Here is a 22,531-nt window from a genome sequence, read left to right as displayed (position 1 = left end):
AAAATAAAAAATAAAAAATTTAAAAAAGCTCCACCACCCTTAAGTCTCCAGGGGCATGGGAAGGTACCAAATTTTTTTTTCTCATTCCTGAAATCACTTACTAAAAAGGAAACAGGAGAAATCCTCTCTACTATTACTGCCAGTCAGTTTCATTCTTTTTAATCTTATTTAGGTTCCACTCTAAGATGACAAAGGAAACTAGGGTTGGTGTCAATCGTCATGAACATTCCACTGAAACCTTCACTTTGCCATAAATTAATGGCTTCAGACATAGAATGCTACACAATCAGTGCTCATTTTCCAGAGATTAGATGCTCCAGAAGTCTCACTGAGAATATTTTCACCGAAACACAAGGGTCTTGAGATACATGGAAAAGCAAGCTGGGGCTGCCCGTGGCCCACGCAACTTGAAACAGCACATTTTAGAAAGCTGCTTGTCCCACTGCCCTCAACAGCTGCACTGGTTTCCCGTTCTTTTGTCATTTCCACAAACGGCCTGAAGAAAAAAACAAAACAAAACAAAAACCACAAGCCTGGAGAAAAAGTGGAAATGTTTACAAAGAAAAGAATCTTGAGGATATTCAAAAGTCTTTGGGGAGGCTAACCTGAGGCTCACAGGGTAGTCAGAGATGGTGGGCCCCGAAGCCCAGCAAGAGGGAGGAGGCCGGCAGGCGCTGAGTTGGTAACTGTGGGAAGGGGACAAAAGTGTCTATGGGGGCTGGAGATACCCAGACTAAAGAGACTTCCCAGGTAACCTGAAAACGCAAAAATCAAAGAGCCCAGTGAGAATATGCTGGAAGCTCAGTGGGGCAATTTCTCTGGGAATTGGACAAAACTAATACAGGAGAGCTGTATTTTGTGCCAGAAGCCCACAGAGATGAAAATGTGTATGTTCAAAATATGATTTTCTCATATCAGTGGATGATGGTTAAGGGGTATGGGTGGTCCTGAAACACATACGTCTACTACAACCATCACTTCAACCATCATCAGGTCTATTTTTGCAGCCTTATTATCTTGTAACGTTTATCTTTCGTACTTCAAAGTTACCCAAAATGTTTCCTAAATTGTGGTCCTGCAAATCACGGTGACTGTGTGGCCTTTTCATAAAATTACATCACAACTTTCACCGCAAAATTACTGACTTTCGGGCATTGCTTTCCACTCAGTGAACCTTCACTTAATGAACTTTTGAATATGATCATAGAATGAAAAAAATCTGTAATGTATTAACAGTGAATTAAACTTCATCAAAATGGCTTGTAGAAGTTCTAGTACAGATAAAGAACAGAGTAGCTTACAGGCTATTATTGGCAAAGAATGGTGGACCGTTCTGCTTGCCAGCCAAAGACAGCCATGTGCCAAATGCATAAATGCAGTTTATAATTCGCTCAGCTGGCCAGATTTTAAATCATGCAATTCTAAAACTAATATTCATGATTTGAGGGAGTCACAGTATTTCCTTTTTTTTTTTTAACATAAGGTGAGGATTTATTACTACTGTCATATCATCTAACTTGAATAATTTATATTTACATTACATGAAATTATCCCTTATTCATTAGCATGTGTCTTCATTTACTTCTTAGTAGGGATTTTATATGGAAAATCCACTCTTTGCCTTTCTTTTCTATGTCCAAATCCTACCTATTCCTCCCTTCTCTCCCTCAGTGATTGCATCCAGTCTCATAGCTTCAAATACCATCTACGTGCTAATGATGCTCAAAGGTACCATTTCCAGCTCCAGCCAACTCTAAATCTAAGAAAATCGAATGGGCATCTCAAACTTCATATGCCCAAACAGAACTCTCAGGATCCTCCCCAAACCTTCCTCTTTGGTCCCCATCTCAGTAAATAGCATCATTATATTCACCCAGTCAAAAACACTGGGCTTATTCTTGGCTTTTATTTTTGCTCAAAACACACACCCAACTCAGCAGGCTCTGCCTTCAAAATATACCCCGAGCTTGACCAGTTCACATCATTTTATAACCACCACGCTAATCCAAGCTACGCCCTTATCTCTAGCCTAGGCCGGAAGGGCCTCCTACAGGTCACACTGATTCTATTCTTGCCCCCAAAGTCTATTCTCCATTCAGGACCCAGAGAAATAATTTCAAAGCTCAAAGAAGATCATACTATTCTACTCAAACTTCTCAAAAGGTATCCAATCACACTCTGGGTTTTGGAGTAAATCTAAACTCCTATCATACCTACAAGATCTGGCTCCCACCTACCACTGATCTCATTTCATATCACTCTCCCCATAACAAGCCCCCATTCAAGGCCAGCCAAACTGGCTGCCTTCCTGTCCTTCTATCACGCCAAGCTCAGCCTACACCAAGGCCTTTCTTTTCACTTGCTGTTCCCTCTGCTAACCACTTCCCCCCAGATTCCTGCACTCCACCCAGATCTCTGCACAAAATTTCTACCCAACCCCCTCACACACACAGACATTCTCAGACCTCTTTCAAAAAGAACCCCTCAGGGCTTCTCTGGTGGCACAGTGGTTGAGGGTCAGCCTGCCAATGCAGGGGACGTGGGTTCGTGCCCCGGTCCGGGAAGATCCCACATGCCGCGGAGCGGCTGGGCCCGCGAGCCATGGCCGCTGAGCCTGCACGTCCGGAGCCTGTGCTCCGCAACGGGAGAGGCCACAACAGTGAGAGACCCACGTACCGCAAAAAAAAAAAAAAAAAGAACCCCTCACTCTTTTTATAGCACTTATTATCACTTGAAATTATATTGTCTACTTAGTTATTTCCTTCATTCACAAAACAGTATTTAGTGAGCACTAACCATGTTTATGTTCAAGGTGCTCTTCTAGGAGCTGAGAAGACAGCAGTGAATAAGCAAAGATCCCTGCCCTCATGGAGGTCACATTCTTGCTTGTCACCCCACTTGAATCTAAGCTCCAGTCTGTCTGTGACCACCGGGTCCCCAGTGCCCAGAGCAGTGCCTTGGCACAGAGTAGGCATTCATACGTATTTACCAAATGGCTGAAGCATCCCATCTGCCTGAGACCATCTGCTTCCCTGAGGACTCCCACCCACAGAGTTCTTCCTAACAGATGGGTCTCTGACTGAGGGACCCAGAATGTCTGCTGTGTCCCTTTAGGCACAGCAGTGGGGACAGTCAGCCTCCCATACCTGAGTTGGGTCCCTAACCCTGGGCCTGACTAACTGCCCTTCCTTTCTGCCCACCAAGGCACCCTGCAAGCTCCCCAGGTGGCCATGCCACGGGTACGCATCTCACTGGGTCGTAAGAACACCTGGTCCAAGTGGGGAGCGGACCAGGCAGTCAGCAGCAAGCAAGCCAGTTTCTCTCAACAAAGGGTGGCTGGACTCGAGACGCACGGGTCATACTGCCTCCCTGGCTCAGTGTCCTGCCCTCAGTACTCACGTGAGACCTTCACCATCAACTAGCTAGCACGCCTCAAAGTGCTGTCAGCACTGGAACACACTGGTGTTAAGGACATATTTTTGCCTCTTTCAACTGCCACAGATGCAAGACATTTACCTGCTATGATGAGAAATTAAGTTTCTTTTGGGGGCAAAAAGGAAGAACATTTGTTAACTGTGAAATCATCTGATCGCAAATAAAAATGAAGGTAATTGTGAAACATGGTTAATTTATCTTTCTAAAAAAATGGTAGCTGGACTGGTAGGAAGGAAAAAAAGGAAAATGCAAATCTCTTGAAGAACCACTCTGGAGGACTCCAAATCGGTATTTAAAATCCATGTTTCCAACCTATGTATTCACATCTCATTGTTAGCACAGAATTGCCCAGCTCTACATCTCAGAGCCAAATAGGATTACTCTGTATTTGCTCAGCATTTTATTCCCTTGGAAGCATTCTCATATAAGCTTTCAGCAGGGCAGGATTCATTTCTCTGTCTGGGGGCCCAGCAAAGCCAAACAATGCACCTAAGATCCCACAAGAAGCAGCGAAGTAGGTACCAGAACCCAGATATGCCTATAGGCCCATCCCAGTGTCCTTCCCTCTCTAATAGACAGGACAGTGTGGTTCTCTGAAAATCACATTCTACAGTTCACTGAAAACATGTCCTTTCACTGCAGCAGCAGGAAGAAAACACACACATACATATTCACCAGTGGTTTAAGGTGCTGGAAAGACGCATTGGTCCTGGAGCTGTGGACAGAGAGAAGGTCTCACAAACTCTTCCAATAAATGCCACTCCTGCAATGACAAACATACAAGGCATCTGCTGTGAATCGGGCATCCTGTGGCCTCTCTCCAAGGAGGCCATCCAAATACCAATTGCCAAGCACCCTGTTTAGACTCAAAGCCTCCCTCCTCATCTTCCAGCCCCACTTCCTTCTTACCCTGACTTCGCCTAGTAGAAGCAGAACCTTCAGTTCACTGGTTGAAATGGTCCCCATTAGAATCAATGGATCTTGGACAGAAAGAAGCTCTAGAGATCATTTATAACGGATGTCGAGTGGGTCACATCTAGCCTACAGAGATATTATATTAATCTGCAGGATATGCCTAGAAATTTGAGCCAAAACTTAAAAATCAGAGATGTCACATAAAAACCCAGACTTCGGGCTTCTCTTAAAAAAAAAAAAAAAAAGAGGATCTGTCAAAATAGCCCATGTTCATGTCTGGAAATGATCAGCTGGTGCTAAGTAGCAGCTGCCCTTCACAGGCAGGCTTGGCTATTCCAATACGCCACAGTCCCTACCACTCCCTATCGTCACAGAGAAAAGCTGTGGCGATCACTGTCCTTGCGTTATTTTGTTCGGGGTACAGAAATATTTCCTTCTACCTCTGATTCTAACAAAAGTAGGAACACAAAAAAGGGGCTGAGGTCTAAGAGGAAAAAAAAAATGGTATAGAACATATAGCAACTGAAGTTAGCAACCTCACTCCTGTAGACATTTGCAACCCCTGAACAAGAACAACACTCCCATTTCATACAAGTGTAAGCAGAAAACTAACTTACCCACTCCCACAGTTAGCATTTGCTCTGCCTTTAGACCCTAGGTCCAATCCAAGACTCTTTTGCTATGCCCCATTGCACAGTAATCTTACATTACAAAGCAAAAAGCAAATTTTATGTGTATATACACACGCACACATGTATGTGTGTGTTTCCCTCCAAGCTAGATACTCAATTTAAGGAACTACAGTCGAAGTATCCAACCTACTCTGTACTAAAATGCTTGCCATACCTTCATTTGCCAAAGAATATAAGAGTAAGTTATATCAGGTTCCCTAAGGGCTTGTTTCCTAATGTGACATTTTCAATAAAACATTACTGCTTTAAGCACAGAAATAGTTCTCACAAATACCATAAATCCGCTACTTCAAAAGTGCTCAGTTAACGTTCCAAACTGTCTGAAACACTCCTTATGCTAGAAAAATGTCCTTTAATATGCATCTTGAATACAAGGCTATCCATAAGCTTATGTATAGGTATCAACACTGTAATAAATGAACAATGTTCAACTATAAGGTCGTGGAGGGAGTTATTTATATCGTCCCCTCAAAGCATGTATTGATTCATTCACTCAGCAGATATTTACTGAACCCTATTATATGCCAGGCAGTGCACGAGGTGATGGATACACAAAGATGAACAGACCCAGTCCTTGCCGCTAAGTGGCTCTGTCTGGGTAAAAGATCTCGACACTCAAAGACTTCTAAAACAACGGGTAAACATAAAGATCTGGGTAGGCACAGGTGCTATGGGAGCCCTGAGCAGGGGCTCCTAGTGCAGCTGAGGTGAAGAGATGCTTCCCAGCACGGACAGAGACCTGAGGAAAGCCTAAAGCAGGGGTGGGAGTGGAGCAGTCGGGGGCCGAACCGAGGGAAGGAGGGAATGACAGGGACAGTGTGGGTAAAGGCGAAAAATATGAACAGTCCCTCCCTCCGATTGAGTCTTGTCCAGATTTTGTATCACCTTATGCCACCTGACCCAACATCTGCAGAGACTTGAGGCACAAGCCCCACACGTGCACCCGTGGAAGTTGATCTTGCCAAGTGCCCATATCAACAATGCCACCAAGCCTTTGTGTCGGAACCGCCATCTTCCAGTAATTCGCCAAAATGACCAACACAAAGGGAAAGAGGAGGGGCACCCGCTACATGTTCTCTAGGCCTTTTAGAAAACATGGAGTTGTTCCTTTGGCCTCATACATGCGAATCTACAAGAAAGGTGATATTGTAGTTATCAAGGGAATGGGCACTGTTCAAAAAGGAATGCCCCACAAGTGTCCCCATGGCAAAACCGGGAGAGTCTACAATGTTACCCAGCATGCTGTTGGCACTGTTGTAAACAAGGGCAAGATTCTTGCCAAGAGAATTAATGTGCGTATTGAGCATATTAAGCACCCTAAGAGCCGAGATAGCTTCCTGAAACGGGTGAAGGAAAATGATCAGAAAAAGAAGGAAGCCAAAGAGAAAGGGACTTGGGTTCAGCTGAAGCGCCAGCCTGCTCCACACGTCGTGAGCACCAATGGAAAGGAGCCTGAACTGTTGGAACCCATTCCCTATGAAGTCATGGCATGATAGGTGTAAAGAAAATAAAAGACCTGAACTGTTAAAAAAAAAAAAAAAAAAGCCACCAATTCAGCCCTGCTGCCTGGCAATGCCCACCTTTCACATCCTCAGGGCCACAAATACTGTGCCAGTCTGCAGGACCCAAGAAACATGGGGGTAGAAACACTGAGCCTTCCAGTACTTCCAGAACTTCCATGATGTCTAAGACGAGAGTAAACAGATTTTTTTTCCTGTGCCATCACAGGACGGTCCTGCCTGCATCTCAGGATCTGGATTTCTACAGACAGAATCTACTATGTGGTCGAGCCTCAAGCAGCAAGTTTTGTGAGAAAGTGTTCCAGAATATCTGCCCATCAAAACGCCCAGGTGGAGCTCGCCTTTTCTCCACGGACAAAAAAGGGAGGAGCCACCAGCCCTGATCTAGGCCGAGGCAAAGCCAAGGGGCAGCATCTCTGAAAGACAAGCGTTAGGAAAGGGGCATAAAGGGGAGTGAAGACCAAATATGTGGCCATGGTTAGGGTTCAGGGTCAAGGTCCGTTCGAGAAAATAAGGAAGCATCCCTGGATCTTAACTGGTGGGCAGGTTCCCAAATCTGGCTGAAAATTAGAATCACCTGGAAAACTACAGTTTCTTGGGCCTCAGACCCATTAAATCTGAATTTCTGGTTTGGAGGCACAGGAACTATTCAGGTGATTGTGATGCCTAGACTCTGATACTCATTTGGAAAAGGGTATCTTTCACCCTTTTCCAGAACACTCTTTCACCCTCCAGAACAATCTCAACGTTATTAGTTCAGCATCCTTCCAGCAGGATTCAAGGATCCAGGCTTTGGGGGAGTTGCACATCCTTAGTATGTTTACCCACTCCCTAAATCACACTGTCACAACCATCACTTTACTCCTGTTTATTTTAAATAAAAATAGAAGGCCAGCAGCCAGGATGGCAACTGGGTAAGTGAAGCCAGCCTCCCTCTCTGCCCTTGTCGCTATACATCATGACCCAACGCCGGGGCATCCAGATGATCTACTGGAGTTGTCCAGTCTCAGCAGATCTGAGCCCTTGCACACCTGTGTAGGCTCACCCTGGTAGAGCAAAGGGTCGGGGAGCATCTGGTCACCAAGGTGGCCTTTGAGGAACCGCTCCAAGGCACACAGCACTCTGATCAGATCCTTACTGCCCACCAAAAAGCAGGACACAGCAGGTCAATGCAATGCCTGGAAACCTGCCAAGCCAGCCGAGTACGTCTATTTCCAGGTTTCCACTTGTGGTCAAGAAACGACCTGAGCAATCTCGAGCAAAGAATGGCAAAGGAAGTTCTGTGTACCACAAGGATGACAGATCGGAGCAAGCCGGTTCCCTGAATGGACCAGCCTCCAGAGATCTCTTCCCCGACATCACCAGATGCTACTAGGTGACCTTCAGACAGCCCAGCACCAGAGCAACCCATGGCTGACCAAGGTCAGCCTTCCTGACTGCAAGGCCCAGCAACAATCCATAGTATCCTTCACGAGAACAAGGAGACACTCAAGCCTCCCCTTCAACCTAAGGGCCCTCCACTTCAGCCATAATGCAAATTTGGAAGAGCACAGGTGAGGCAGGAAGTCTAGGAAAAGCACAAGATACTAATTTATCCCTTCTGGGGAGAAAAGCAGTCCAATATTTCTTGCAGTACCATTATATCCTGGCCTAAAACAAGACCATTCTCTGACCCAACCCTCCAAAAGATGTCACAAGAGTTGTTCAAGGCCCTGCCAAACACCCTGAACTATCACCTTCCTCATCTACATCCCCATCTCTAGCCTATCCCAGGAACACAGAACAATCCTGGATGTTGTGAAAGTCACCTTAGCCACGTTCATTCCCACTCAACATCAATCCAACAGTCCAACCAGCTCTGGACCAATGGGAGCCTCTCTGGATACATGTTCTCCTAACTACCATGTATCTCTCCTTCAGAGCACAAATCACTTATTTTTACATTGTTTTCCCACTAACCTATATGTATGGACAAGGATCATGTCAACATTTGTTTTGTCTTTTTGTTGTTGTTTAACCTCTTTTGTTTGCTTGACTTACGATCACTGTATCCCAATGGTGACTTCAAACCCTCTAGGTTCCTTCAAAATATTCCCCAAATTTCATACCTCCCAGCTAAAAGATGACCAAGTCAACCCATTCCCTAACTACTCAGTCTTACCACTGGCCTCTGGAATCTAAGCATCCACTAATTGGTCCACTAATTTAGTGGACTATGAAGGACCCTGCTCAGAAGGCTAGTCTGGTACTGGTAAAGCACTGATCCAGTTGGACTCCCAAGGTCAGGTTCACCTGCAAAGGCCAAAGTCAGCATGGAAAAGTCTACCAGGTGATGAGGAGAGAAGAAGAGAGTCAAGATGTGTAATCTGAGGTTCCTAGTCGACCCTAACCAGGGTCTGACACTAACGCTCAACCTGATGTTCAAAGCACCTGTACTCTGCCTGGTTTCTATCTCACCGGGAATCTGATAATTCTAGTTATGAGGCATGACATGACATAACTTCAAATTTCTGGGACTGCTTGATGCCAGAGCTGTTTCCTATTACTCTTCAGCTCCTAGAAACTTCTGGGTCCCTGACCATTCCCTGGAATTCTGCTTTCATTCCCTGCCCCAACGCCTGCTACTTTGTGTGTGCCCTAACTCCACCTAACTACGCGACGTTGATGCATCCTGCCCATGGCACTCACCTAGCTCCTGGCTCTGCCCCCTCCGCACACACCCCCGCCCCCCAAAACCTGGCACATAAGAATGTCTGCTGAAGGTAACTCGACCTTACCTACCTGCTCTCCTGCCTCTCAGACTTGGCCCCTCTCTCCTTGTTCTGAGTCCAAGGCCCAACTTTCTTCCCAAGCTCATGGGAGACTCCCCTCCCTCACAAATTCCAACTCCTCCATCAACAAACCCAGACAGTCCAGGGGAGAAAAATCAATCCCCAGCTGGCCTTGAGGCTGACCAATTTGGGAAGGAAACAACTCACAATAATTATCTTTCCTTTTTGTGCAGTTTTTAAAATCACACTGCCTTTAATGCTTTAACATGACTTCACTCATGTTTTGACCTTGGAAAGCACTTCCCTATTTCTCACAGCAAATCCCACTGGGGCCGGGGCCACAGCCAGTGCCATATCCTCAGGACCTGAACACTACTGAAGTTTCCAAGATGCTCAATGCCCAGGGGGCTCCTATGTCCAAACCCCACTCACCTCTAGTCCCACTGCCCCGCTGTCCCCCTTTCCCACCCGTTGGCAGAAGAAAGTGGATTTTGGGGATCTTTTTATAGTTCTCCCACCTACTCCACAAATTCAGTAGGAGGCAGAATGAAGTTTCCAAGTTCTCTGAATGACACAAAGCTCTTAAAGTAGAATAAAATTAGTTGAAAAATAGAAAAATGATTTTTATCTCCTTAAAAAAAAAAAAGGACACCTACTTTAAATGATTCACAGTGACTTCGTACTTTCTTCCACTGGAATATGCTTTCCTTCCTCCCAAAGGTGGTCGTACCCTCCTTTCTCCCCATCCAGTCCTAAAACAAGATACCTCCTCAGGATTCCTGTTCTGATTTGGGGGCCCCCGAGAAAAAAAAAATTTTTTTAAACTGAAGTACAGCTGATTTACTAACACAACATTTTGTGTTAGTTTCAGGTGTACAGCAGTGATTCAGTTATACGTATATTCTTTTGTAGATTCTTTTCCCTTTATAGGTTATTACAAACAATTGAATATAGTTCCCTGTGCTATATAGTAGGTCCTTGTTGGTTATCTATTTTATATATACTAGTGTATATATGTTAATCCTAAACTCCTAATTTATTCCTCCCAGAAACATGGGACACTTCACGAATTTGTGTCATCCTTGTGCAGGGGCCACGCTAATCTTCTCTATATCATTCCAATTTTCTCGTGCTGAAGCAGGCACGAGAAAATCTTGACAATAAACAAGTCAGGCAATATTCCTGTCCCCTGGATGGGATAAATAAGATAAGTACAGAATCAAAGTAGTTTTTGCTGGTGGCACTAAAGTTAGGTAGTCAGGGCTGGCCTCAGTTAAGAAATGCTATTTGATCTGAGCTGTCCCTGGTGAGAATACCCCAGCCATGGCAAGAGACAGGGAAAGAGTTCTGCAGGTAGAGAGAGGAGCAAACGCAGAGACTCTCGGGGGAGGAGCCTCGGAGCCACCTACAGGGGATACTCTTCCAACTCATCTCCAATACCCCAGCTTCCCACTGCAGCCTCCATCACCACCAATCAGCTCCCAGCTCAGCTGTGTGGCCCCACCAGGCCTAAAGTCAAAGCCTTTGCTCAGGCCGCTCCCTCTGCTGCCTCGGTAGCTGTTAGCTCCCTCTTGTCCCTCAAGGCCCCCGTGGTTGGGCCCAGTGCCCTTCCCCTCTATCCCACAATCATGATATATTCTGAAGCCCTTTCTTCCGTTTGGTTCCCCCAACTGACTGTGCCTTGATCGCTGGGGTCCAATCTAACTCATCCCTGTTGGTCCGGAACCTGACACATAGGTGGTACTCAGAAAAGGTACACTAACTTGAAGCACCTCACATGCACGCACAAATGAGTACGTATATAAACTGGTGAAATCTGCATAAGGACTGTCGATTGCAACAGTGTCCATTTCCTGGTTTGGATGCTGTACTAGTTATGTAAGATGCCACTACTGGGGGAGGCTGAGGGAAGGACACACAGGACCCTGTATCTTTTGGCGGTGGGGCAAATTCCTAGGAGTCTGTATTTCTAAGGTTAAAACTTCTTTTAAAACCCCAAAGATTTTACCTTTTAAATACTCTGATTTGTGGCTTCTCCTTAATAATAGCAAGATCTGGTGACACTGGGCCTCCAGGCCAACAGTTGGATGGGGCTGGGCGGTAGCTGCTCCCCCTTACATGGGCATGGCTCTCAGATTCCTCTCCCGAAACACCAAGGCCAAGTGTCAGTTGCTGTTTATCATGGTGCCTGCAGTGCTTTTTGTCTTAGAAATATTGCTCTACCAAGAGTAGGAAAATGAAAGACCAAGAGGGTCTTGTATGTCCAGAAAAAAGGGAGACGGCCACATTTTTGTGAAAGTGAAAAACATTCCTGTGAGTTTCGATTTGAAATCCCCTACCCTTCACGCATGCTACCTGCTCGGCCTGAAGCATTTGAGGTTTGGACCCTGGACTCTAACTCTTTAGGACCAAATTTTTTACTCTAAGTCAGCAAATAAATTTTAAAACCAAACCACTGGAAAAGAACACAGCTTAAGCACACAGTAACCCATTCTGCCCTAAATATTTCGGTTCTTTCATCTCACCTTTCCTGAGAACACAGGATCCTGCTCTCGGCCACCAAAAGAGAAGGTGCCCCTTATGCATGATCACATCCAGATAAATAAGCAAGATCTTGTTTTTCCACTGAAACTGCAGTTCTGTTTAGCAGGGGAGGGAAAAGGCCCTCAGGGCATGCCTTCCCCGACCCTTCCCTTCACACCACTACCATCACCACCCCACAAAAGGAACGTGCTTGGAATGCAAGTGTCCCTGAAAGGGGGTGAGGCCAAGGCACAGGACGCTGGTGAACTGCCCAGTGAACGGTTTTAGAACAGTGTTTCCAATCAGGCTACAGAGAATCACCTGGGGCTCTAGACGATGCTCCTCAGGGGACACTCTTGCAGATGGCCCAGGACTGATTCATCCTGTGGCATTTGGAAACCATTAATTTAGAAAACTGTGACCCCCCCTGCTACCCTGGGCAGTCGGCCAAGACACACCTCTCCAGCCGAGAGATGCCAAAGCTGTGCAGTCCTGTAAGGCAGCCACTAGCCACACGTGGTCACTGAGCCCTTGCAGTGTGGCTGGTGTGACTTGAGATGTACTGTAAGGGGAACATACACACTGGATTTTGAAGACTTGGTATGGGAAAAAAATGTAAAATAGCTCACTGATCTTTTTAAAAATACTGATTATATATTGAAATAATATTTTAGATATACTGGGTTAAAAATATATAGTTAAAATTAATTTCATTTCTTTTTACCTTTTTAAGTGTGGCTACTAGAAAAACCTTAAATGACACATGTGGCTCACATCTATTACACAGCCACGCTTGAGGAGACACTCAGCATTCTAGGGTGGGCGTTAACAATCCTAATGGAAAAACATGAGGACGCTGGTCAGGCCTGTCACCTACCGAGTGCATGACCCTCAGCAGGCTCTTGAGCTCTGGGAAGCTCAGCTCCTCCCAGACACGGGCATGAGAACACCCAGCACGCTGGGCCGAGGGGAGCATAATTAGTAACTGGAAGAACCAGGCTGGCATCTTCCCGAAGCTGGTACCCGACACCCGTGACCTTCCTCGCCCTCCTCCTTCCCTGACTGCTTGAAGTCCGTAAAATTTGAACCCAGGATCTCCTGGCATCAAATTTACTAACCACAGTGTGCAGAACTGGGCCGTGACTGCAGATGGACGGCACAGAGGGTCTCCATCCAGAGGGTACAAAGGAATCACCTGAGGAGCCCTAACCCCACCCCCCGCCCCCAACCAGGGACTCTGACTGTCCACTTGGTGTGGGACCAGGTAGGCACATTGCTCATAAGAACCTTGGAACGTTCTGGTACCCATGGCTTAGGATTCCCTCTGAGAAACTGACATGGCTGAGGAACTGTGACTAAAACCATTAGGGCTGCCTTGGGACTTCCCCAGCCTACAGTCAGCAGGCCAACCTGAACAAGGCAGGTGTGGCTCACGGAGAGGCCAGGAGCTGACCAGGGCCCTTCCCCAGCAGAGGGCTACTTTCCTGACATCTTGTAAAGCTAGGTGGGAAATGACTGTCTGCCCTGGATGTTGTTTCAAAAGGTGGCTGACACTTCCTACCTTCACACAAGGCCCCTTAAGAGGATCTAAAAGTACAATTTCAAAGTACTTGGCAATTGGGCTGAAAAGACTAGGCTGCTTGGCACTCCCACCAGCAACATACAAGGGTCCAGGATAGGTCCTCTTTCTGCCCTTGCCTGGTACCCAAAACACCAACGCTTGCCTGAACTTTCTGGATGTCAGGCCAATCCTTCAGGCTCTTCTGCAGAAGTGTTTCTCCTGCTTTCCAAGGAGCCCAGAAAGAGGCCAGAACTTCCATGGACAGACCTGCAAGTTCCAGTAGCCTGTTTATTCTTCTGGGGCCTTCAACCAGTGGAAGAAGTCATCTTACCAAACACGAATGCTAGATAGGCAGAGTGCACAGATCAATCCAACCCTAGGAGGCACACCGGCAGAAGACAGAACTTTATCTCGACCAGTCATTGCTCCTTCCCTTGGATTTAAAACCTTCTCTGTGCTAAGCCATCTCCATCTCAAACCAGTACAAAAGAGCAATTTCCTGGAGAACAAAAATTTAAATATCCTTCCCAGTATTTCTGTCAGTAAAATATGATCACGAAACTCAACCTATTCTTCCTTCTTAGGGCAAATCTATGAAAAAATACAATGTGAACGGATCACTACATTTTCTCCACCGAGTCTGAACTGCCTCATATTTTTTTGGAAATTGGGTACAAAGTGAATAAGTACCAAATCTGAGAACTCCAATATATTTTTTATTTTTAATGCAGGAAAATGATCTGGGGTTTGTTCATAGCAATACAAACTACAAGCTGACTCTGGCGCATCAGCCCTGGGCCCCTGGACCCCAACCACAGAGTATTCTTCCAAATCACCCCCCCACACCAGAATTCTGCTTCTCGCATTCTTCTGCCCCACAGTTGGCCTCTGTCTCCCAGCTAGAACATGCCAGAGTAGCATGAACATAACTGAGTCCCCATGTAGCCCTGTCTTCACTTGGGAGCCATGTAAGCAAACAATCCAGCCCAAACATAAAACGCAAAATGTTACTGATCTCTTGAACACCAATGGGAAGGAATTAAATTCTTTTTTTTTTGCGGTACGCGGGGCCTCTCACTGTCGGGGCCTCTCCTGTTGCGGAGCACAGGCTCCAGACGCTCAGGCTCAGCGGCCATGGCTCACGGGCCCAGCCGCTCCGCGGCATGTGGGATCCTCCCAGACCAGGGCACGAACCCGTGTCCCCTGCATTGGCAGGCGGACTCTCAACCGCTGCGCCACCAGGGAAGCCCAGGAATTAAATTCTTAATGCATTGGGAGCTGTCTTTAAAACCCCTGCTCCTTCTCTACCACTTGCTATCCATATAGAGAGAGCAGCTAACCCTCTAAAGGCTCTTCTCTTCATCTTCCCACTCTCCCCAACTCCCAGCTCATACACACTTTCCCTCTCCTTTCCTTTAGCCTCTGTTCCTTCTTCTCACACACAAGTATTGGGTCTTTTCAGATATAAATACAGCCCCTCCTTACCTGCATTCACATATCCACACTCACACAAACTCTGACCCGCCCTCCAGCTCATCCTCCACTCATTGCCTCTATATAGAAAAGGACCAGGAACTGAGCTAACCAAGAGAAAATTCTCCTTAAAAGGTAGGGTAACTGGGAAAGCTGAGTAATAGACAACAATTACGTTTAACAGAGAGAAGAGGAGAAAGTCTATAAACACGGTGCCATGTGGCAAAGGGATAGAGTTAAATGTCGCCACTCAGATCAGACAAGATGCTCTTTATACCCAGATTATACCGCTGCTGGAGAGACAGCCCCAGCACAGCCATGAAGAAGCCAACACATCTTGGCTTCCAAGAGCTTCCGGTAACACACTGGCTGTGAATATCCATCACTACATTAATGGGATAAAGTAGTATATGGAGAGGGCTATTTCCTAGGTCTCTGTCCACAGCAGAGATTCATCCTGGTGCTTGGAGAGGTCACAATGATCTGAATATGTGGAACAGTGGGCCTAGCACCATAAAGGACTTCTGAGGTGGCTCTGCTTATGCAATGGCCTTGTTCCTTTGTTCATCACACACAGGGACAGTGAGGAGGAAGAGGGAGAAACTATGATGAGAATGACCCAGCCTCTGCTTTCAAGGAAGCAAGTACAGGCCATAAGAACCATACAAGGTAAAAACTGATGAAAAGTTCTGTCTGCTTGTGAAGGAAGTTAAGAGGAGAGATAAGGGACAGCTGCAGGGCACAAGTGAAAGAATGCCAAACTGATTCACTTTGTTATAAAGCAGAAACTAACACACCATTGTAAAGCAATTATACTCCAATAAAGATGTTTAAAAAAAGAATGCCAACCTACATGCTGGCTCTACCAAGAATGGCCTTAGGCAAGTTGCTATTCCTCTCTGAGCCTATTTCCATGCCTGTAAAATGAGAAGGCTGGCCATAGGTGATCAGAGTTCCTCTCCAGCACTGATATTCCACAGCTCTCTGATTTTAAGGATACCTGCAGTGGGGGTCATGAACAGGTGGAGAACAGAATAGAAAGGCAGACAGGAGGAGTATAAACGATCCGAAAATCTTAATTATGATGATCACTATCGCTCCATGAAAATACTCACTGTACCTTCTAAAGCTACAGTTGTCAAGCGTGGCCAGACTTACAGGTAGGTTTCTGGCCCATTAATCTTAATACCAGAACAACATGCACAGTGTACTTGGAGCAGGCCGTTTGCTTATGAAGACACATTAAGGGCAGGGCCTTCCGCCCACAGTGCTGAGACCCTTCCTCATCCTAATGAAGGCCAGAGTTCAAACTCCCTGGTTTGCAAATGAGCAGAGAGACTCGGAGAGCCTGAATGACCCCCCAAGTCATACAGCTTGGACGGGCAGAACCAGGGGGGAAGCCCAGATTGTCTGACTCCCCACCTACTGATAAATGCAGATGAGATAACTGTGTGGGAGCCCTGCAAAGCTTGGACACTTAGAAACTCCACGCAGATGCACCTAACTGGTCCAAAAGGATGGGGGAGGATTCTGTAAAAGGGGAGCCAAGAGCAGCCTCCCCTTCCTCCACCACCTTGACAAGCAGGTTCATCACCAGCTCTGGGGGTTGGTATCTACCTAATACCCCGTTACATGTACACGTTCCCATCTTTAAGCAATGCAGGTGGTGTCCAGTACTCTAGAACTGAGGTACTCCAGGTCCTGGGGTGCAACTGAAATCCTATGTAAAGACCCAACCACTTTCTAAATGCATATCCACAGGGAAGTCATTAAACATCTCAGGGCTTCAGTTTCCTCATTTGTAGAATAGGGATGACAACACTCCACACCTCATAGGGTTATGAGGAAGATTAAAAGAGGTAATACATGTAAGTGCTTAGCACAATGCCTACAACATAAATGTTATTATCACTGCACTTTTTCTGGGGAAGAGTCCAGACACCTGGGATGCACGGGCTCGGCCGCAGTGCCAGAAGCCCTCCTCCTGCACCCTGATGGGCCCGGATAGAGTGTGTTTATTCCTGAATGTGTGGCAATTGGAGCTGGGATCTGGTTCTGTCCTTTTTAATTTCCCACTGTTAGGGTGGGGTCTTAAGGGATCCAAGGAGGCATTTCTCAGCCACAGAAATGCCTATTTAGTGCCTCCAGTGCAATTCACCAGAGTTCTTTTTCTCCTGCTCTCCAGCAGAGAAAGCCTCAAACCCCTTCCTTCTGGAACAGTGAGGATGCTAGAGGAGGTGCTTCCCTTCCCACAGGATGACCTCAGTTCCATTCCAAGGATAGCATGTGGAACGTGGTCTACGTTAACTTTTATTGGGTCATAGATCCCTTTGAGAATCTAATGAAAACTTTGTGGATTCTTCCCCTACTGGGGAACTGTGAAGAGAGAATCAACTAATTCCAGGTACACAACAAGGTGATGTGTTGGGATGTGAAGAAGATCCGAAGCTGAGGTCTTGGTCTGTAAAGCAAGGATTAAAGAAGAAAGAGATTAAAGGAAGGTGTAAGAGATGGGAAGCAACTCAAGTCCTGGCTTTGCTGTTCTTTGGCCTCATGACCTTGGACAAATTACTCAACCTCTGAGTCTCAGCTTCCCCATCAGTAAAATGCGGGGGCTAATTAACAGTCCTTGCTTCACAGAGGAAGAATTATGAGGGTCAAATGAGATCATCTATGTAGACATTTAACATGTATCCGGTACACCTTAAGCACGAACTCAACTGATACCAACTATTATTACCACGATGAGGATGATGAAGGATGAGGCAGAAAAAGGTTAGCACAGCCATGAAGCCTTACTGTACTACTGGTTTTGTGGTTTTTTAGATGTTGCATTTAAAAACAAAATCAAGGCAGGTTTGTTGGGGAGAAATACCAGTGCCAGAGGGAATACAGGTCTTGAGCCCAAAATACAGAAGAGCTCTAACTGCAGAACCCCAACCTTGGGTCCTCAGCTCAGAAAGTCCCACCTTAGGTAGCAATGAAGGTGGAGAACATAGATGAGTGCCTAACGAAGGGCCAACTCAAATATCACATGTCTCTACCCTCCGCTGGAACAGCACCAACTCCATAAAGTAACCCAGTAACTCTCCAATAGGCAGTTAGTCTTTGACTGATCAACAATGGAGGAATTACTATTTAACAAATACAATGTTGGGTTAGATGAAATCTTTCAAAGCAAGGGGCATTTAGAAGAAAAATAAATACATATAAAAATAAAAGAGGCATTTTTGATGGTAAAAAAGACTGCCAATAACAGTTCCCATGGCAGCCCTGGCTCCCAACATCCCTATGTTCCAATCCGTTATCCCCTCCTGTATCCTCCACCTTGTAACCTCATTGGCAGATTAAGAATAAGTTTGGAAGCAGCCATGCTTTCCCAAATAATTTCCTCTAATATAAAAGTAATACATGTTCGTCATATAAAGCTGGGAAAACAAAGGAAATCTCAAAGGAAATGATAATCCAACCATGTTGATTTATTGCTGCCAGTTGCTCTAAGTCAAATAATTTTTATTTATTTAAAGAATTATGTCACATGGCTTTCCTAAAATGGCCAGCATTCCTGAAGATTCAGTAAAAGCAGTAAGAATCAAGAAAAGTTTAGAACTGGTTGACAAAAGGGAGACAAGTGCACGTGCACACACGCACACACACGTGTGCAGGGCTTGCCTCTCAGAGGCCTCTTGAACTCACAATACAGGATGGTCACTATGGCCACCCCTGAGCTAAGAAATTTAAACTTAGAGGATCAAAAAAGAACTCCACCCATTAAAACAATGCTGTTTAAGTATCAAAAAGTCTAGCATTTCAAAAGAGTGTTTTAAATACACATTTTAAAAAACCCAAAGCCTACGATGTGTTCCTTGGCACGAATCTGGGTCAGTTCCTGGTGGGGCTCCAGGGTAGAATTTCAAAAGAGATGTAATTATTCCCCATGTCACTGATACCATTCTATCAGATGCAAATAAATCAAAATCATAACGATAAAGAAAAACAAAACTGAACCTCTCTGGCAACACACTCGGTGCTTAGAAAACATGAGTTTTTACCAGCATCTTTTATGGCTGCCTCTTAAAACCATTTTCGATACCACTTAGGCCAGAAAAACAGGAAGAATAATTTGTTGACTAGTTTCAAGGCTGTCCTCATCTGTTTAGTGGAGGGGCATCCCAGACAAGGATGTCCGTTCAGCAGGAAAGAACTTTCCAAGAGATGAGCACCCATCACTGGAAAAGGGTGGCTCCTTCAGTGAGAGTCTCACTGCCGGAGGTATGCAAGCAGAGTTATACAAACCATGTGGCTTCCAAGGTCCCTCACAACTTTAAAATTCAGCCTTCATTTCAGAAGGTGCTGCCCTGTTGCCTTCCCTCATTCCTCATTAACGAGAAAGATGGCAAGATCACTGGCATGAGTTCTCCAGAACTCAGAAGGGCCACAGATAGAGGCAAAGGGCAAGAGATGGGAGTCACTCCTGAGCCTGGAGGAGACAGGTAAGCCCAGAAGCATGTCCTCTAGGAATGGACAAAGAATTCAGAGATGTCTGTGGGTGGCTCTGGAAACAAAGTGGAATGCTGAGACTCAGAGTAGAGTCCACATGCCCTATCCTGAGACTGGACTGCAGCAGCTTTTCTGGAAAAGGTGGCACTTTTAGGATTTAATATAGATCCCTCTGGGTCCCCAAGACACAGGCAGCTCTGCCACTTTCCCACAAACCCTGGACATCACTGGTCAAATATAAGCAGAAGCCATCTCCTTAAGAGCGTCCTGGAGCTGAGAGGTCAAGAAAGGGGCCTCCTAGGACCCCCAAGATAACCAAGTCCAGCAAACAATGGCCTGCAATTAACTGGGACAGTGTACTTTTTCTACATTCTACGATAGAGGCAAAGGACAACAAAATAAGTTGACATTTGGTCCCAAAAAACCATATCCAGAAGACGTCCTAATTCAATCCAGCTTCTAACGGGCCCTTGGTTATGGTTGGTCCACAGAGCTGGTAACAACACACAGTCTAATTCAAACCTACAGCTTAGAATTTTGGACAGACTTTAAAGTCTTATTGGCAAGATCACAAAAGACCAAAAGATGTGCATGTTATTCCACGTAGGGACCCCCATGTCCCTCTAGGATAAGGCATGACACTCCTGACTTCTGCAGAAGACAGGATTTTTCTTCCTCCAAAGATAAGGGGGTTGGGGCACAGCGCATGGGGAGGGGGAGGAGAGCAAAATCCTCAGGAGGAGCCAATAGATAATACCCCAGAGTAGCAAAACATGCAAGCTATTGAAAAACGTGTAAGTAAACACCAAAAGAATCAGCTATGATTTTTAAGTGACTGCCACAGGGGATGGCAGGTAGGGGGAGGGGAGGCAGGAGAGGGTGTTCCTGGAGAACTGTTTGATTCTTGAAACTATATGCATGTGTAAATTTGATAAAAACTACAAATTGGAGCAGATGTAGTTCGGAAAAACGATATACACACTGGGGATGCTGCTGCCGCCACCCCTCCCCCCAGCAACCTGCACGGAAGCGAAGTTGCCCAGGCTTGTTGGGGCAACCTTCTTAACACGAACGGTGGTGTGACACGTGAACCATGGTTCCCACTCTGCTGCGAGCAGATGGCATGCCAGTTAGCTCTGGAAGCTCGACTGCCAGCAGAGCCAGCTGTTTTCTCTTTTTCCTTTGCAAGTCCAGAAAAGTTTATTGGTGTTGTTACCTTTTCAGAACATTGTCAATAATTAGCCTTACTACATAACTCTCTGCAGTACGGACTAGCATTCTGGGAAAGTCGAGAAAATTTCCCCAACATTGCTGATTTCATACAGCATTACATTCAGTCTTCACGTCTCCAGAGGCTCCTCTTGGCTGTGAGAATTTCTCATACTTCCCTCATTTTTGATGACCTCGACAATGTTGAGGAGCACTGCCCCGTTCTAAAGCCTCAGAGTCCTCTGCTTCAGCTGGGAGACAGGGAAAGGGACAGTGGAGCAGCCACTTCACATTCATGAAAACCCCAGCTTAGAGGAGCTGTCCATCCTTTTGTATTTCTGGTATGGAGCGATGGAGATCTCCTCTAGCACCCAGTGCTAAGGCAACATTTCCAATTTGAATATTCCATTGGTCAGGCTGCTGCAGGCGGCCCAGCTTTAGGAAGACCAGCTGGGTGGCTGATAAAGTCTTGGTGCTCCAGCCGGGTGTCAGGCCTGTGCCTCTGAGGTGGGAGAACAGAGTTCAAGACATTGATATTTTGTGGGGCCAGGAGGTCTCTGGTGGACCAAACAGCAAAAGCTCTCTCAGAGATCGCCATCTCAATGATAAGACCCAGCTGCACTCAATGATCAGCAAGCTACAGTGCTGGACACCCTATGCCAAACAACTAGCAAGAGAGGAACACAACCCCACCCATTAGCAGAGAGGCTGCCTAAAATCATAAGGTCACACACCCCCCAAAATACACCACCAGACGGAGTCCTGCCCACCAGAAAGACAAGATCCAGCCTCATCCACCAGAACACAGGCACCACCAGTCCTCTCCACCAGGAAGCCTACACAACCCACTGAACCAACCTTACCCACGAGGGGCAGACACCAAAAACAACGGGAACTACGAACGTGCAGCCTGCAGAAAGGAGACGCCAAACACAGGAAGTTAAGCAAAATGAGAAGACAAAGAAATACACAGCAGATGAAGTAGCAAAGTAAGAACCCACCAGACCAAACAAATGAAGAGGAAACAGGCAGCCTACCTGAAAAAGAATTGAGACTAATGATAGTAAAGTGATCCAAAATCTCGGAAACAGAACGGAGAAAACACAAGAAACGTTTAACAAGGACCTAGAAGAACTAAAGGGCAAACAAACAACGCTGAACAACACAGTAAATGAAATTTTAAATTCTCTAGAAGGAATCAATAGCAGAATAGCTGAGGCAGAAGAACGGATAAGTGACCTGGAAGATAAAATAGTGGAAATAACTACCACAGAGCAGAATAAAGAAAAAAGAATGAAAAGAACTGAGGACAGTCTCAGAGACCTCTGGGACAACATTAAATGCACCAACATTCAAATTAAAGGGGTCCCAGAAGAAGAAGAGAAAAAGAAAGGGACTGAGAAAATATTTGAAGAGATTATAGCTGAAAACTTCCCTAATATGGGAAAAGAAATAGTCAAGTCCAAGAAGCACAGAGAGTCCCATACAGGATAAATCCAAGGAGGAACAGGCCAAGACACATATTAATCAAACTATCAAAAATTAAAGACAAAGAAAAAATATTAAAAGCAGCAAGGGAAAAACAACAAATAACATACAAGGGAATCCCCATAAGGTTAACAGCTGATCTTTCAGCAGAAACTCTGCAAGCCAGAAGGGTGTGGCAGGACATACTTAAACTGATGAATGGGGAAAACCTACAACCAAGATTACTCTACCCAGCAAGGATGTCATTCAGATTTGATGGAGAAATTAAAACCTTTACAGACAAACAAAAGCTAAGAGAATTCAGCACCACCAAACCAGCTTTACAACAAATGCTAAAGGAACTTCTCTAGGCAGGAAACACAAGAGAAGGAAAAGGTCTACAATAAAAAACCCAAAACAATTAAGAAAATGGGAATAGGAGCACACATACCCATAACTACCTTA

General features: G+C 45.7%; 2 protein-coding genes and 1 pseudogene across 50 annotated transcripts in view; 1 reads left to right on the top strand and 2 right to left on the bottom strand.

Annotated features, from left to right (window-relative positions):
• SORBS1 (sorbin and SH3 domain containing 1) overlaps positions 1–22,531 on the bottom strand; it is a 240,748-nt gene that overhangs the window by 167,792 nt on the left and 50,425 nt on the right. For 2 of the 49 annotated variants that reach the window (XM_067709892.1, XM_067709901.1), the window contains exon 2: positions 4,103–4,198. The exons of 46 other annotated variants lie outside the window; for them this stretch is intronic. The gene's annotated coding sequence lies outside the window, so the exon portion shown is untranslated. The remainder of the gene's footprint in view (positions 1–4,102; positions 4,199–22,531) is intronic. One more of the 49 variants, XM_067709894.1, reaches the window with a different exon arrangement.
• On the top strand, positions 6,048–6,535 carry LOC137208429 (large ribosomal subunit protein eL21-like). Its single transcript, XM_067708881.1, has one exon. It carries the CDS (start codon positions 6,074–6,076, stop codon positions 6,533–6,535), a length of 462 nt encoding a protein of 153 aa, XP_067564982.1. The 5' UTR covers positions 6,048–6,073.
• LOC137209533 (U6 spliceosomal RNA) lies at positions 10,381–10,479 on the bottom strand (annotated as a pseudogene).

The sequence above is a fragment of the Pseudorca crassidens genome, chromosome 16 (genome assembly GCF_039906515.1).
Source record: "Pseudorca crassidens isolate mPseCra1 chromosome 16, mPseCra1.hap1, whole genome shotgun sequence".
NCBI classification, from domain to species: Eukaryota; Metazoa; Chordata; class Mammalia; order Artiodactyla; family Delphinidae; genus Pseudorca; species Pseudorca crassidens.
This window is presented reverse-complemented; position numbering and strand designations above follow the sequence as displayed.